This window comes from Aquila chrysaetos, chromosome 3, assembly GCF_900496995.4.
Source record: "Aquila chrysaetos chrysaetos chromosome 3, bAquChr1.4, whole genome shotgun sequence".
Classification (NCBI taxonomy): Eukaryota; Metazoa; Chordata; class Aves; order Accipitriformes; family Accipitridae; genus Aquila; species Aquila chrysaetos.
In genome coordinates, this window is record NC_044006.1 from 35,496,806 (window position 1) to 35,512,122 (window position 15,317).

Genomic DNA, 15,317 nt, shown 5'->3' on the forward strand with positions numbered 1-15,317 from the left:
TATTTTCTAGAAGCCTGCTGACTCCAGCAGTTTTGCTATAAAGTAACTTTGTGGGTGATGCTGGCTGAACTGTGACCCATTACTGGAAGCTAATAACATGCAGTGAACCCACTTAAATACCTTTTTTTTTTTTACACTGAGAAAGCCTGCCCTCATACACACACACACTTACAGATTCTAGGGAGGTCTATGTACAGCCAAACACAAAAAGACACCATCTGTCTTTTATCATATAAACAATAAAAAGTTAAGACAATTGTCATTGCTGTTTGCCACCAGCATAAGGAAAGGCTAGTCCCTCATTGCCACTCTAGAAGTCTGAGGGTGCACCATTGCAGAGCTGTGTGATGCCGTTATTTAGAGGTTAAACCCACATTAACTCCTTCCGTACAAAAGCAATTGCCAGAACAGTCACTCAGTTCACCACATATCAATAACGCATTTAGTGCAGAAATCCTGATCCCGCTGAAGGCAATGGTAAAACTGCTGTTTTACATACAGCCCAAAGTGCATTCCTGGATTCGGGAAGGAATTCTGCTAACAAAGAAAGCACAACTTCAGGTTCAGCCAGGAGTTTCAGTACATCACAATGTGAGAACCCAAGACAGAGATTGATTTTCTTTTATTATGTAAAAATAAATTATTTTCAGCATGGCAATTCGCATCTGGTATGATGCAACTATAGTTTCAGGGTTGCCACAGTTTTTTAAGAGAAATAAATGTTTCAAGGTACTGCAGGGCTTGACTTTTGAAAGAATACCTTTATACATTACCCAGCTCTTCTAAACAGATTGTCTTTTTCTGCTTCAGAACTTCAGAATAAAATACAGTAAATTTCACTTTGTTCATTTATTGATCAGCCATTTTTTAAAAAAGCTTTTGTATACACATTTGTGGTGGGTTGACCCTGGCTGGATGCCAGGTGCCCACCAAAGCCGTTCTATCACTCCCCCTCCTCAGCTGGACAGGGGAGAGAAAATATAACAAAGAGCTTGTGGGTAGAGATAAGGACAGGAGAGATCACTCACCAATTACTGTCATGGGCAAAACAGACTCAGCTTGGGGAAAATTAACTCAATTTATTACAAATCAACCAGAGTAGGGTAATGAGAAATAAAACCAAATCTCAAAACACCTTCCCTCCACCTCTCCCTTCTTCCCGGGCACAACTTCACTCCCGGATTCTCTACCACCTCCCCCCACCCCCCCAGCGGCACAGGGGGATGGGGAATGGGGTTTATGGTCAGTTCATCACACGTTATTTTCTGCCACTTCATCCTCCTCAGGGGGAGGACTCATCACACTCTTCCCCTGCTCCAGCATGGGGTCCCACCCATGGGAGACAGTCCTCCATGAACTTCTCCAACATGGGTCCTTCCCATGGGCTGCAGTTCTTCACGAACTGCTCCAGCGTGGGTCCTTTCCAAGGTGTGCAGTCCTTCAGGAGCACACTGCTCCAGCGTGGGTCCCCCACAGGGTCACAAGTCCTGCCAGAAAACCTGCTCCAGTGTGGGCTACTCTCTCCACAGATCCGCAGGTCCTACCAGGAGCCTGCTCCAGCGCGGGGTTCCCACGGGGTCACAGCCTCCTTTGGGCACCCACCTGCTCCGGCGTGGGGTCCTCCATGGGCTGCAGGTGGATATCTGCTCCACCATGGACCTCCCTGGGCTGCAGGGGGACAGCCTGCCTCACCATGGTCTTCCCCACGGGCTGCAGGGGAATCTCTGCTCCAGCGCCTGGAGCATCTCCTCCCCCTCCTTCTTCACTGACCTTGGTGTCTGCAGGGTTGTTTCTCTTACATGTTCTCACTCCTCTCTCCGGCTGCCGTTTCTGTCTGTCCCAACTTTTTTTCCTTCTTAAAAATGTTATCACAGAGGCGTTAGCACTATCACTGATTGGCTCGGCCTTGCCCGGTGGCGGGTCCGTCTTAGAGCCGGCTGGTATTGGCTCTCTCTCGAACACAGGGGAAGCTTCAAGCAGCATCTTACAGAAGCCACCCCTGTAACCCCCCCCCGCTACCAAAACCTTGCCACACAAAGCCAATACAACATCATATCTCCTTTTCTTTGTAAAAAACCCTAATATATTAATCAGCTCATGAATCTTGTAAAAACCATGAGAAAAGACCAAATCTATGCCCACCCATGCACATATTTCCCGGTCTACCATTAATAGCAATAGGAATTAATTTTTGATAAGTGAAAACAAGCTTGTTGAAGATTCAATATGAAGAGCTATGAAGGTTATTCAACCACAAATGTAATATTAAACAAGAAAAGACTAAAGAGAGGGGAAAAAAAATTCCAATGTTTTGAGTATATCTGCGATGTGGTTAGACACCCCCTTCTTGAAAATCAAACTGGCTGGGCTGGTGTTTTTCAGTTTGTAGTACTAGAGAGTTTGATGGCCCAAAACTAACTTGGGTCATTCTGCAGCAAAGTAGCCATGAAATTGCCTTATCCAGATAATATGGCTTCATCAACATGTCAGGATGCCCCATCAGAAAAAAAAATCCAAAGTGCCCTATGGTTTCAAGGGATGAGTTGTCTGGGGTCCTGAGCTGTGGTGTATCTGCTACTAGTGGTAACTGAGTCACTTCAAGAGCATTCACAGATGTCATCCAAACAGCAGTTTCCCTCCTTTTACACATGGCCTAAACCAACGCAGCTTCCAGTGCTGAGGTGGGACTCTGAGCAAACTGCTCTCAGGGTGGCGTTTCCCAGGTACAGCATTTCCCAAAGCTCTCGTCCTTAGTGACTATATGAAGAAAGAGATAAGAGGCTTTGTGTTCTGTAATAGCAACCAGACCTGTAGCTTCTGAAATAGGGTAGCAAAAAGGTGTGTTGGTTGCCCCACATACAGCCATATTAAGAATATAAAAGCCAGCATCTACTTTAGAATCTGAAATCTCTCTAGCATTACCCTAATTCAACAACAACTCTTTTCCTTTGCCACTAAATTTAATTAACAGGGTGTAGAAATATTGTCTAGAGAGCTTATTTGTTGCAGTCACAGTTTTTTTCAGCCCACTTGATATGTCTCAGTATTCTCTGTTGCTGAGACTTCCATTTATAAGAGACTTTGCTGAAAGTGAATGTTAATCTGGCTTAGGTACAGAAATAAAAAATTGGTAAGCCATGAAATGCAGCACTGAGCACAAAGCTAATCCTCAAAGGAAGAAACAAGAATAGGTTGTGCTAGAGCTTTTTTTTCCTCCTTGTTGTCCAGCTTTGATTTACGAAAGTTCTGGAGTCTGTTTTTCCTTTCCAATTTTTTTCTTGCTTTTTTACATTAAAAACTTTCAGAGCATATCTGAAAAAGCATGGTCTCATAGCCACACCTATGTAAGGAAAATGTATAATTTTTAATACATACCTAAATATTTTGTTGCAGATATGCAGACAGGCATACAAACAGAACTCAGTGCAGACAAGGTTTAGCTAATATGTTAAATTTCAATTGCCTTTTAAATCCTAGTACTGTCAAGTCAGGTACTACTAGTGTTAGAGCAGATGTGTTTAAAAAGGCCTATTCTTCCAATTAAGATGGAGCTATGAAAAAGTCTAGTGCTCACAAACTCTTTGATTGTGAGGCAGAGACTAATAATTGTGAAGCATAAAGGTATCTAAACAGACTGTTCAATATATGGACTTTTTTGGTTGGGTTTGGTTGTTTTTTTTCCCCCTCAATGCCCAGTTTAATCTGTCACTAAGAGGCTTTGGAGATTGCTGTGTCTTTATGAAATCTGCTTGCAGACTGCCCCACCAAACCAGCAGGATGCTCACTATGTGCATTTGAAACCTCACGGCAGCATTAAGAATAATACAGATGTTTGAATTCCCAAATACTTAACTGCTTCTCAAGTTTCCCTGCAGTAGGGAAAACATAAACCAATCTCATTTTTCATTCAGGAGCTTTTGTTGGATTTAGCAGCTGTATTCAGACTCACAACCATCTCAAGAAATCTCCTCCAAGGGGCAAAACTATCTCCTAGGAGAAAAATACAGCCAAACACACTGTAATGCCAAGAACCTACTCATTAACAAGTGCAGAAGAGAACAGATCCAGGGACACTAGCCACATTTGTACTCTCCGGTTTTTACAAAAACAGGACTGTTTCTTATGAGCTAAAAGGCATTACATCATTCATATAACCCTTTTTCTTTCTAGAAAATTGTATTGCTTTCTGGGAGCCAGAAGGAAAACAAAAGGTTGTTCACAAAGGTCTGTAACAGCTTTATATGGTAACCGATGGATTTGACTAAGGATCTCAGAAAGAGGATGAGCTGTGCCAATGTCACCCCATTTTCTTTCACGTCGCATGCAGCTGGTGTTGGGACAGGGGGGGCATTGTGAAAGGCTGAGGACGGAGGTGTACTTAGCTTGGAAGAAGTGTGAATCATGGCTTCAAAGCAACAAAGCAACCTGTTTAATGATTAAATAGGGGAAATGAAAGCATCCGCAGTTCCTGTTTTATCTGCGTGCACGTGTGTGTACACATATCTGACACATTCATGCACATGACTAATCACAGGGAAATATGAGTGAATTTGAGAGATGTATGGATGACCCACACGCATACATACTTATGTATGTATTGGTATACAAAAACCACCTACTTCATACATTGCCATGGTATGGCATGTATACTCTATGTTTAATGCTTGGGTTCACTCCTCAAACTAACTGACTTGGGCAAACCAAAGCTAAAGATGCCAGGGCATTCCCCTGTCATAAGTGGCACTGTGAAGTACTCACACTTTCACTAAGTCATCACACCATTTTTCACTTGACAAAACAGACAATGATGAAGCGATTTCTTTGTGAAAAACAAGGCGTTAACCTTGTTTTAATGAAGAACCTATAGGGAAATCCCCATCATTTTTAGATGGACCAGATGAGCTATAAGAGTAGTATCAAAGCACCTCAATGTGTCAGGGCAGGTCTCTGAATAATTTTCCCACAGGTCCCCAGTGAAAAGCTGTCACTCCTGTAGTTAACACAGTCTTGGCAGAACTTGGCACAGAGCACCCGAACGCTGCCCAGCAGTTAGCGCTGCAATTCAGTGAGGAGACGCCAAGAGTTAAATGTGATTTTGCTTTTCCTGGGCTTCATTCCCACTCCATGCATGTGAAACCTCCTTGTCCGCACAACAAATGCCCCCTCCTGCCTCACAGGGAGGGCAGTGCAGCACAGTTTGCGTCCTACCAGACGCATGAGAGCATTGGTGCCATAAAATCAAGCCCACCTTCACTTATTCAACACACACCTGCAGCAGCACCTCAGAAAGGAAGAGAAGCACAGACTTGTGAACCTTTCCCAGGGAAACTATCCCTGCTTCCTGGGATGAGCAGGGGCTTTGCTTCTTGAGAATTTTATCTACACCAATGTTAGCAGTGTTAAATAACATCTGGCAACCTTGACTTCCATGAATCTGTGAAGTCCTACCTTTGAATTTGTGTTTTCTTCTCTACAGTATCCTGTCCTTTATCATTTAAATGCATGCTCTCTAACAAAAAATATTAAAAAACCAACCACAACACCTGCTGCCTGATATTGTTTAATCAGAACTGCTCTATTTTCTGTTGCAAGAAATGGAGATCAGTCCCTCTCAAGTTACCTTTTGTGTCCTACTCCAGTTATTACCATGTCTTCTGGCACCTCATCCCCGTGCTTGGGGATGTTTGATGTCTTCTCGTATGGAAACTTCATATCCTTGATTATCTTACTGTCTTTCTCTACATCTTCAGTAGTTCGGAGACTGCAGATCATCTTTTTTTGGAGATGAGGAGAACTTGAACTGAATGCAATGTTCCAGATGTGGGTTCATCACAGATTTTATTCAGTGGTTTAGCATGCCGTTCCACCATGCTGTTTGGCTGTTTCCCTCCTAATAATTTCTAGTGTTTGTCATCGAACAGCTTCCCACTGTGCCTCCAAGATGTTTTTTCCATTTGATTATAGCCAATTTAGAGAATATCCTTGTGTTCATAGCTAGGGATGTGCCATCTGCAGTACTTTGCAGTTATTCACACCAAATTCAACCTTCATTTTATCATCATCTGCTAACTTACAAATGTGAGAATCTTCTGTATTTCTTCACAGTTAGCTGTAGGTTGGACTGCCCTCAATAACTGTTTATCATCCACAAATGTTATCAGCTCATTATTAACTCCCTTTTCCACATCATCCAGAAATACATTGTACAATCTGTGACACCTTCTCAGAAATTTCAGTAACCATCCTCCTTCAAGAAGACAGACAATTTCTTCTTACTTTTGTTTCTTATCTTTTAACCAGTAACTAATTTGTAGGATCATTTTTCCCTTCTCACATGCTAGCCTAGTTTCTTTCAGAACATGTGCCCAATCTATCCACAGCGCTCCCTTAGTACCGATTAGCTCTTGGCCCTTGCTAAGGTGTGATTCCTGTTTCTGATTTGTGTAGAAAAAAATGTTCCAATGTGTTTTGGCCATCTTTACATCTAACCTGACCAGAATTTATACGCCCTTCTATTTTCCTTCTTCAGATTTCACTCCTACAATTTAAAGACTATGTTTTTAACTCCTGAGAATCTCATTTACTGTGGTTTAGGAACGCTAGCTTTTTTTCCAGGTGTGGGAGTAGAGGGACACCCTTTTAAAAATTGATTTAGATTCACTCTGAGACCCCACTGCACGTCTACACATGCTGCAAGACTCCATGGTATCTTCAAGCGTTTTAGCCTCCAGCTGCTCCTTTTACCTTCCCCTTTTTTGCTTGCTTCCTAACGCTTACGATTTGCCCCTTTCAAACTGAAAAACACTGTGGTGGATTTTCTGTATGACATCTCTTTGGTAAACCAGAATTCTCCTCTTTCCTCCCCGGGAAGACCAGAACGTGCACCACCACACTTTCTGTTCATGCTCAGGCCCTGAAAGTTATGGCAATTGCGGTGCAAAATCTTGCTATTGAAAACTTAAAAACATAATGTACATTAATGGTGAAGATATCTGTATCTAATTCTGTACAAAACTGAGAAGTATGAGCCTAAAAAAACACAGCTCAAATGCACCATCACAGATCTTACCCACAGAGCATAATAACACTAGAAAATTAGCAGAGAAAAATCAGCATTAGTTTTAAGAAAAAATTAATGTTGAGGGAGTTATCATTTACCCTTTAGAAACAAAAACTAGGGAAGATTTTTAAAAAATCAGGATAGAGAAATTAATCACATTTAAGTTATTGAGCCCTAGCCCTATTTTTCCTGAAACATCTTAATTTAAAAAAAATTAAGAATCACTACATTATGCATTTCCCTCCTTATTTTCTGTCACATCCTATCTCCTGTGAATATGGAAACATCCATTTCCTCTCATCTGTATTTATATGCTAAGGTATCACAGCTAAAAATATACCAATTTACTAATTTTTGAGCAAAACTGTTTTTGTAAATAAAATAACTCCTTGAAGTGTTATGCAATCGAAGTTTAAAAGTTTGTGCCATTGACTTCAAAGGGCAGTGTGTAGGTTTTTCTACAGACAGTAGTTTTGGACAGAAAGGTGTGCAGTAAACATGATAAAAACAAGTATCTTCTTATGCTAAAGGTTTTTATCTTTCTTTTCTGTTTCTTTTCAATGAAACAAAGAGATATAGCTCAAATATTTGAGCTGACAGGAATACTAGCACTGTCAAGTCCACACAGCTGAGGAACAGTGATCTAATTCATTTTCCTCATCAGCTAAATTCAGCTTGATGAGTTTGCATCTATTGGTTGTCAGAGCATTGCCCTGATTCTCAGATTTTAAACAGAGATTTCAGTATTGGCTTTAAAAGAAGAAAGGAAAAGTGTTGTGAGGAGAGATGTGTGATAGGGAATCAATTAAAGAAAATCAGTAGACTGATTCTGGAGAACTGATATGAAACCATCCCTCCAGAGCCTTTCTACAGAGTACTGCTTAACTTGGTTTAAATTAGGTTTGGTCAGGATTTAAAAATGTAGAGTCAGAAGCTCAGATGGGACAAAACTGCAACACCTCCAGAACCAGTCTTACAGATCAAGTAATAAAGTGGAAAAATGGAAAAACTAAAGATAAATTATTTATAGCTTTGTCAGTTTTGGGAGTTGTTTTTTTTTTTTTTTAAAAAAAACCAAACACTGCTTGAAAGCAAACTTTTAAAACCTGCAAGTGCTTTTAAATGTTTTAAGACTGTCCAGATTTTTGTAAATGTTGTTCTTTAAATAATTTTGTCCAAATTTTGTGGAGAAATTCCTGCATTTAGTTGTGAATAAGCAGCACTGAATTCTTGATTAAGTTAGTACCTCCAGCTCAGTCCCTTCTTTTAGCTAGTCCCCCCTGCTTTTTCCAAAAGTAGCATACTAGCTGGGATCCGAAATATTGCTTGGGGAGCACAGTGATAGAAATAAGACAAATTTTACCTTTGTAAAGGAGATTTTAGAGAAATTAGGAGAATTGCATCAGGAATGAACTTGGCTCAGCCTACACAGAGGCACTATATGTCCCGCTCAGTAGGGTTTGTTATATTGCCAGTACAATATAACATTTTATCTGCTTTCTTCAGATTCACATGTGTATTTAGCTCTACGGCTTTTGGCTCCTGCAGGAGGCCACGCAGAGCTCGGGGTGCTGGGGGTGGCACTTTTGCAATGCTGGAAAGTTCAGCAAGATAGAGCTTGAAAAAAGGAAGGTATAAAATGCCAGCTAAGCAGGATGTGTAATCAACAGCCTCCTCTCCTTAGAAAATAAAATTTTTACTTAATGGCGGGGAAAGGGGGAAGGCAGAAATATCAGAGAGCAAATATTTTTTGGACAGACTGTGCCATTTACAAACATCGACATTCTCTTAATATACCAAAAACTGTTCATCAAGATAAAACATTGCAAATAGCTAAGTCGGTCACAAGAACAGCTACTCAGGCAGGACTCAGCCCACAAAGATGACATAAAAAGTTGACTCTATGCACATTTTAAAAATAAATAAAGTCCTTTTTTTCCTGTTCTCTCATCTGCTTTGAAGAATATTTTAGATATTCTTTTAACAATGTTCTGAACAAAGTAAGATAAACAAGCTTGTGCCTTCTAAAATATAAAAGAGTACAACAGTAACAGAAATAATGGATAATCTAGTGGGAGATACGATTCTGGAGTCTTTTGAATTTTTTAAGGCTGTCCTTTTAACACTTGTTTTTGCAAAGCAACATTTTATACATTTTTTAATCCACCCTTCTGCAATCTATATTCTAATGTCAGTTAGACTAGATCTATAGGGACCCAGAGACAAGTATAATTTTATTATGGTAATAAAGGACAAGAGGAATACATTCTTGTGAATTTGTTCCCTTTGAAAATTTTATCTATGAAAAGAGAAAACCATCATGGTTTTGAAGAGAGCAGAGCTTTAAAATATCCATTTCTTACCCAAGGCCGAGTTTAACTGCATGGGCTTTATATTTTCCTAAGCATTTATCCATAAAATCCTATAAAAAGATCTTCTAATACACAATAGAATATGTCCAGCCTATATATTCACTTATTTCATTCAGCTTTCTGAAAAAGGCTGCACCCTAAAAAATAAAGCCAATTTTAGTTATGAACCAATATACAGATTAAGATGACTAATTTTATTTAACTTTTTTTTTTTTTTTTAAACATCACTAGTGGCACTCTAGTTTGAACAGTATAGTAAGTTTGCTCCTGCCTTCTCGCTGTCCTCCCCAGTGCTGGAGACACCTGCCTGAAGCTCATGGGAGGCAGTAAGTGGGTTTAAGATGAAAACCTGCCGCATTTCCCCACTTACCTCTCTTCGATGTCCTGCAATGCAGCTCCTTCATGTTGGCTCTTCCCCAGCACTGCTGAAATGCCCTCTGGGGTCATCGATCCCTTACACTCTGAGTCAGGGCACTCTGCTCTCCCCACACTGCGCCCCTCTCCATCATGGTGAGCAGCCCCAAAAATGGGGTACCATTCAGCAGCTCTTCACCTTGCACCCCAGGGAGAGAAGTGCCCTTTGGGGACCCTCCGCTCCCAGACCTCTCATAGCCCACGTTGTCATTGCTCCTCTCTTCTACCTCGCGAGCACTGATCAAACCAAGTGTGCTCTGGCACTGGCCAAGTTTCTGATCAATAAATTACTCTGTTTTACATGGTTCAAATTTAAGCTTTTATTTGGTTTTTAAATTAAAAAAATAAATTTCGTTATTAAATAGTGGAATGGGTCTAAACTAATGTTTACATATTAATTCACTTGCTTTAGGATACCACCAGAGAAATAATTAAAGTATACCACCCGGATAAAACTTTCTGTTAGAAAGCTCAACAGTGGCGTAATTCAGTTAAACAGGAAAAAAAACCCAAAAGTCTTAATGTTTACAATGAACGTTAGAAGTAAACCTCTGGTTTTAGTGTCATCCAAACCTAGTTTCCATCACAAAGGCAGTCATTGTATTCAGAATACTATACCACAGTGCTAATGTCATCGGCTTCGTCTGGTTTCTTTTGCCTGCTTGGCAGGGATTTCAAGTACTCAAGGTGCCTCCGTGCATCCTCTTGATTTTGCCGGACGTAATAAACCACATATGAGATCACCATGGTGAACCAGCCAAACATGGTGACCAGCATGGCGTAATCGGTAGTCTTTTTAGGGAGGTTGCAGAGGTCAGCATCGTTGGCAGCATTGAGGAACGGTCTCCCCGCGTGTTCATCCAGCACAGAAGTCTTGCAGATGACGTTGTTGGCCGTCTCGTGATTAGAGGCCATGCTCCTCAACACCTGCTGCAGCGTGCAGTCACAGTGCCAGGGATTGTTTGCAATTCTGGCTCTGGCCTTTAAGTTGTTGAAAGCGTTTTTGTGCACGCTCTGAATCCGGTTGTCGGACAAATCCAGAGTCTGTAAGGTTTCTGCCACCCCTTTAAAGGCATGTTCATCTATAAACTCAATCCCGTTTTTTGATAAATTGAGGACTCTCAGTTGGTGCAAGTCCTTAAAAATTTCGTTGGGGATGGATGTTATCTGATTGGAGTCCAAATAAAGTAAGACTGTTTCTGGAGGAAGATCTCTGGGTATTTCCTTGAGGTTTGCATTGCTACAGCTGACGTTCAGACCTCCGGAGTGAGAACAGAGGCAGCCTTTCGGGCACATACTGGCAGAATGAAAGCACAGTATCATGAGGACAAAACTTTGTAAGAGCAGACACATGGAGAGGGAACGAGTTAACCACAGGTCTACCAAATGCATGCTGGGGTGTCAGCATAATCACACGACCATTTTTTATTCAGCCAACAGTGGTGGGAAAAGGATCGGCAAAGCTGAAACGCAGCTTCATTTTCTTCGGTGGGATTAGTAAAAACTGACTAACATGTGGGCTTCCTCATGGTCAATAGTCTTCTTAGAAGCACACCTACAGAGAGGAAGGAAAAAAAGTTCCTTATACCATAAACTCCAATCCCAATTTTGTTTTCATTAAAAAAACAGAAATAAAATGAAGTCAAAGTGAAATGCAACACTAAATAAATGATCTATTATCCCATCAGTGCACCAGAGGGTTTATTTAGGTAATTCCTATTAGCATTAATCTGAGTTTAGTACATAAATCCCCAGGACATTTTTAAGAGGATAGACTATACTTATTACAAATTGCACAGGTTTGGGCTTTAATACTTATTAGAGGAGGCACTTGTTTGTTTTTATCATGTACTTTTCTAAAACAGCTATAAAACTAAATTATATTTTCCCTTGCTAAAGTAGAAGATGCATTAATAGGAGCTAAGAATTGAATCTCCAGCAACGGTGCCAGGTAAGTGAGGAATTTGTGGTGGTTCATGTGAACTTATCTCAAAATAATTTATGCTATTTTAAGTCCAAATCAAAGTACTTCACCAAGGAAATATTTTTACTATATCAAGAAACAAAAATTAAGTAAACCAAATGCTGCTGCACGACACCACAAACATCCACCATCTCCTTCTTTGTCTCCCCCTCCTTCCCTTCTGCTTTTGAACGCTGGATTTCCTGTACCTCCCAGCATTTTGTGAGACCCACAGAAATCATTTCCACTTCCAGTTTTCTTGAACATTTTTTTTTCATTTAACATAGAGAAAAAACAAAGAAATGTAACAATTGCCAGAAACTCACACATCCCATCTCCAAACCAAATAAAACTCACACAAACCTATGTACGAGCCAAACAAAAAAAATCTTATTCATGGCATGTAATTTGCTAATAGAACATATGAAAAATATTGTTTCTGCTTCTCCCCTCTCAAGTTGGCTTAAGAATAGTAAATATCCAGAAGCTTTTCCATTTTCTCCTTTAACTGGAGCACAAATACAAAAGTCTGAAATTCTGACCTATAAGATTTCAAAGACAACCTCATTTATTTTTTCCCCTATTATGGTAAGCTATGAATTTCTAACCACAACAGGTCCATTTGTTTTCATGTACATGCCCTCTGTCTTTGTATCAGCTTGGATATTTGCAGCTTTCAGGTTGTATTTAGACAGAAATGAATTTTTTTTTTTTCCAAATCCACACTGTAGTCTACTGAACAACAAAGTCCCTGCAGGGAGAATACATGCAATTTTACAGGAAAAAGAAGAAATTACATTGCAATCATTTTTTGCCTGCAGAACTCACATACTAACTGCAGATTCTGGTACATCGCAGTAATATGGATCAGATGTGTCATGCAGAATATCAAACCCATAGCTCAAGTTTTATTTAACCCTTTTGCTGATGCTTAGTATGTCAGTAACCCCACAGAAAAAACCCCAAACCCAAATGTATCTTAATAGCATGTACATTATGTGTGATTACTTCATTGCTATCGCTCGGGAATGGCAAAAGCTCAGCACACTCTCACTGCAACTACTGCAAAGAGTAGTGTATCACCACTACTCTTCAACTTATTTATTGATCAAGAGAAAGATTGCCCAAGAACCTAAACAGAAAGTTTACACTTGGACTCCATAAAACCGCTAGTCTAAAATTAAAAAGAAAGGAAATTGATAGCAATGAGAAATTGTGAAGTTAACCCTGGAAATGTGAAAACATTAAGAAGGGAAGTAAGCAGAGCACAAAAAGCTCCCTTGGAGGATGGAGAGGTGAGGTAACACCTCCACAATCAATGGAGTCCTGCAGGCCCTCTGTGGAAGAAATAGGATTTACGTGAAATAAGCCCATTGCACTGGGTGCATCCTTGCCATTTCTCCCTGCGGCTCTTTGGTCACTGCAGTGCCTGGTCTTCAGATCAGATAGAAATCTGCTACAGAAGGAGACAAGCTCCAGAAGTTGTTTTTTCCCAGCCTGCCCAAAAGTGCTAAGTACTTGCTAAAATGTGCAGCCCATTCAGAGCCCAAGCTGGAGCTGGCAGCTGCTACCCCTGGCAGCTCCAAGCTGGCAATCTGCTCCTCCCTCCCGCAGCCCCTGGTGCTGTGGCAAGAAGGTACGTCCCCTGGAAAAACAGCCACCTATTTTCTTTTCCCTTCATGTTTACAAGTCTCGCTACCATGCTGCACCAAGAGTAGATAAGTGGTCCAGCTCATCACCACAGAATGAGCATCATCTCATCACTTGTATACAGTGGCTTCCCACCAACAATACTGGGGTCCTACCACAGGAATGGACTGTGGTGAAAGAGCAAAGAGCTGAAGTAGTCTCAGATGCTTAATCTTGTAGAAGCATAAAAATCACACTGTTCTCACTGGAGTGGGGTGATTAAGTATCATATTCGCTTCATTGCAGGCTAAAAAACCTCTGCCAACCTGGAATTACACCATGGATCCTGCTGAGCCCTGCATAAGTGCAGCTATGCCACCAAAGATCATGTGTCAAAAAGGCTCCAAGCACCAAAGACCATGTGGAACATCTTCATCCCACTGAAGACAAATGAAGCTCTTTTTCTTTAATGTATTAACGTGTTTAGAGTGGAAGTAGGATCATTACAGACTAAGCAGGAAAGTGTTTAATGAAGCAATGCCTCTTCAAAAGAGATAACTAAGTAAATGCATAAAGAGGAAGAAAAACTCCCAATGTTTTAAGTTGTTAGAGCAAATACAAGTTTAAACCTGTAATTAACAACCCAGTCAACAAAACTTAGCTGAGCAAGAATAAAGCTCAGCAAATTCTCAGTACATTAACTGGAAGCAATCCAACGGGACTGAGCGTCAGTCAGGGGAAACACAGCTTTGTTTACTTCCATAATCAAAATAACTGATCCAAGGGATATCTGAGGTTTGGGTTTCACCAACAAACTCATAGCATCCTAGTGACTGCAACAAGAAAAAAGAAAACTAGGGTCCACTCATTTGTAATGCCAACAGGAAGATTTTTGGCTTCTTGAGCATCTATCTAATTTTGTCTGCTTGGAACACAATAAATAAAGAAGAAGGTAACAAAGTTGGAATAAAACCAAGATATACGTACCAGACAGAAACAGTAAAGACTACAGAGAAAGGGATGGAAGACATAGAATTAAAATAAATATATTAATTAATTAGAAATCTGAATATAAAGAAAAGAAAGATAAATTAAAAAGTGAATGAAGGCACAGGGAAATGACAGCAATACTACAAGCACAGGTAACAGCATGGTATAAAAAGGCTTTCTGTGTACATTTCTACATAGAAAACCTAACGTACAAGTCAAATACTGCAGGGCGATAAAACTACACAGGGAAGATTGCACAAAAGAATTCTTTACAGTCTTGCAATTTAAACTGGTTTTCAAGCTTTCCTCTTCTCATGCTCCCCCAAGACCATTCACTCAATACAAACATCCAACAGCGTAGGAAAATGTACACATCCCGAAATCCTCAAGGGAAGCACATTTCCTTTTAATACATAGTGAGACTTCTACTGAGCTTCAGGTGTCAGGTACTTGCAGATGTTTGCCTTTCCAGTGAGCAAGGTGCAGAGACTGTATCTTAGCACCTGAATGCAATACTACTAAATTAGGTATTTGATTAATAAGTCATTCCCACAAGAATTCAGCATGGTAAAGAAACATTAGTGCCTCCAAATATCCACCTGGAAAAAAGGGCCTGCAGACTTAGCCAAGTCACACAGAAAGCCCATGACAAGACTATTTTCAGTATTAATTTATGCTGTTGTGTCCTCAGAGCAAGATATAGGAATATAGAAAATCCTAGAACCATCAAACAGAACAGTACAAAAGTGACCCTGTGAAAGAGCCTGAGAGTTTTTATTGTTTAGGACAATACTAAGACAACAAAAGTTGCATTAAAAAAATAATCAATCACACATACATATAGTTAAAGATGTCTGACTTAAGACAAGGGGAAGGGCAAGGGGAAGTA

At 40.4% G+C, this 15,317-nt stretch overlaps 1 protein-coding gene across 6 annotated transcripts in view; it reads right to left on the bottom strand.

Moving 5' to 3' along the window:
• Positions 1-10,151: 10,151 nt before the first annotated feature.
• The window catches only part of LRRC3B (leucine rich repeat containing 3B), a 48,772-nt gene continuing 43,606 nt past the window's right edge, over positions 10,152-15,317 (bottom strand). For all 6 annotated transcript variants that reach the window (XM_030010425.2, XM_030010422.2, XM_030010426.2 and 3 more), the window contains one exon: positions 10,152-11,401. In XM_030010425.2, coding sequence (XP_029866285.1) covers positions 10,459-11,238 — 780 coding nt within the window. In that variant the 5' untranslated portion in view covers positions 11,239-11,401 and the 3' untranslated portion in view covers positions 10,152-10,458. The remainder of the gene's footprint in view (positions 11,402-15,317) is intronic.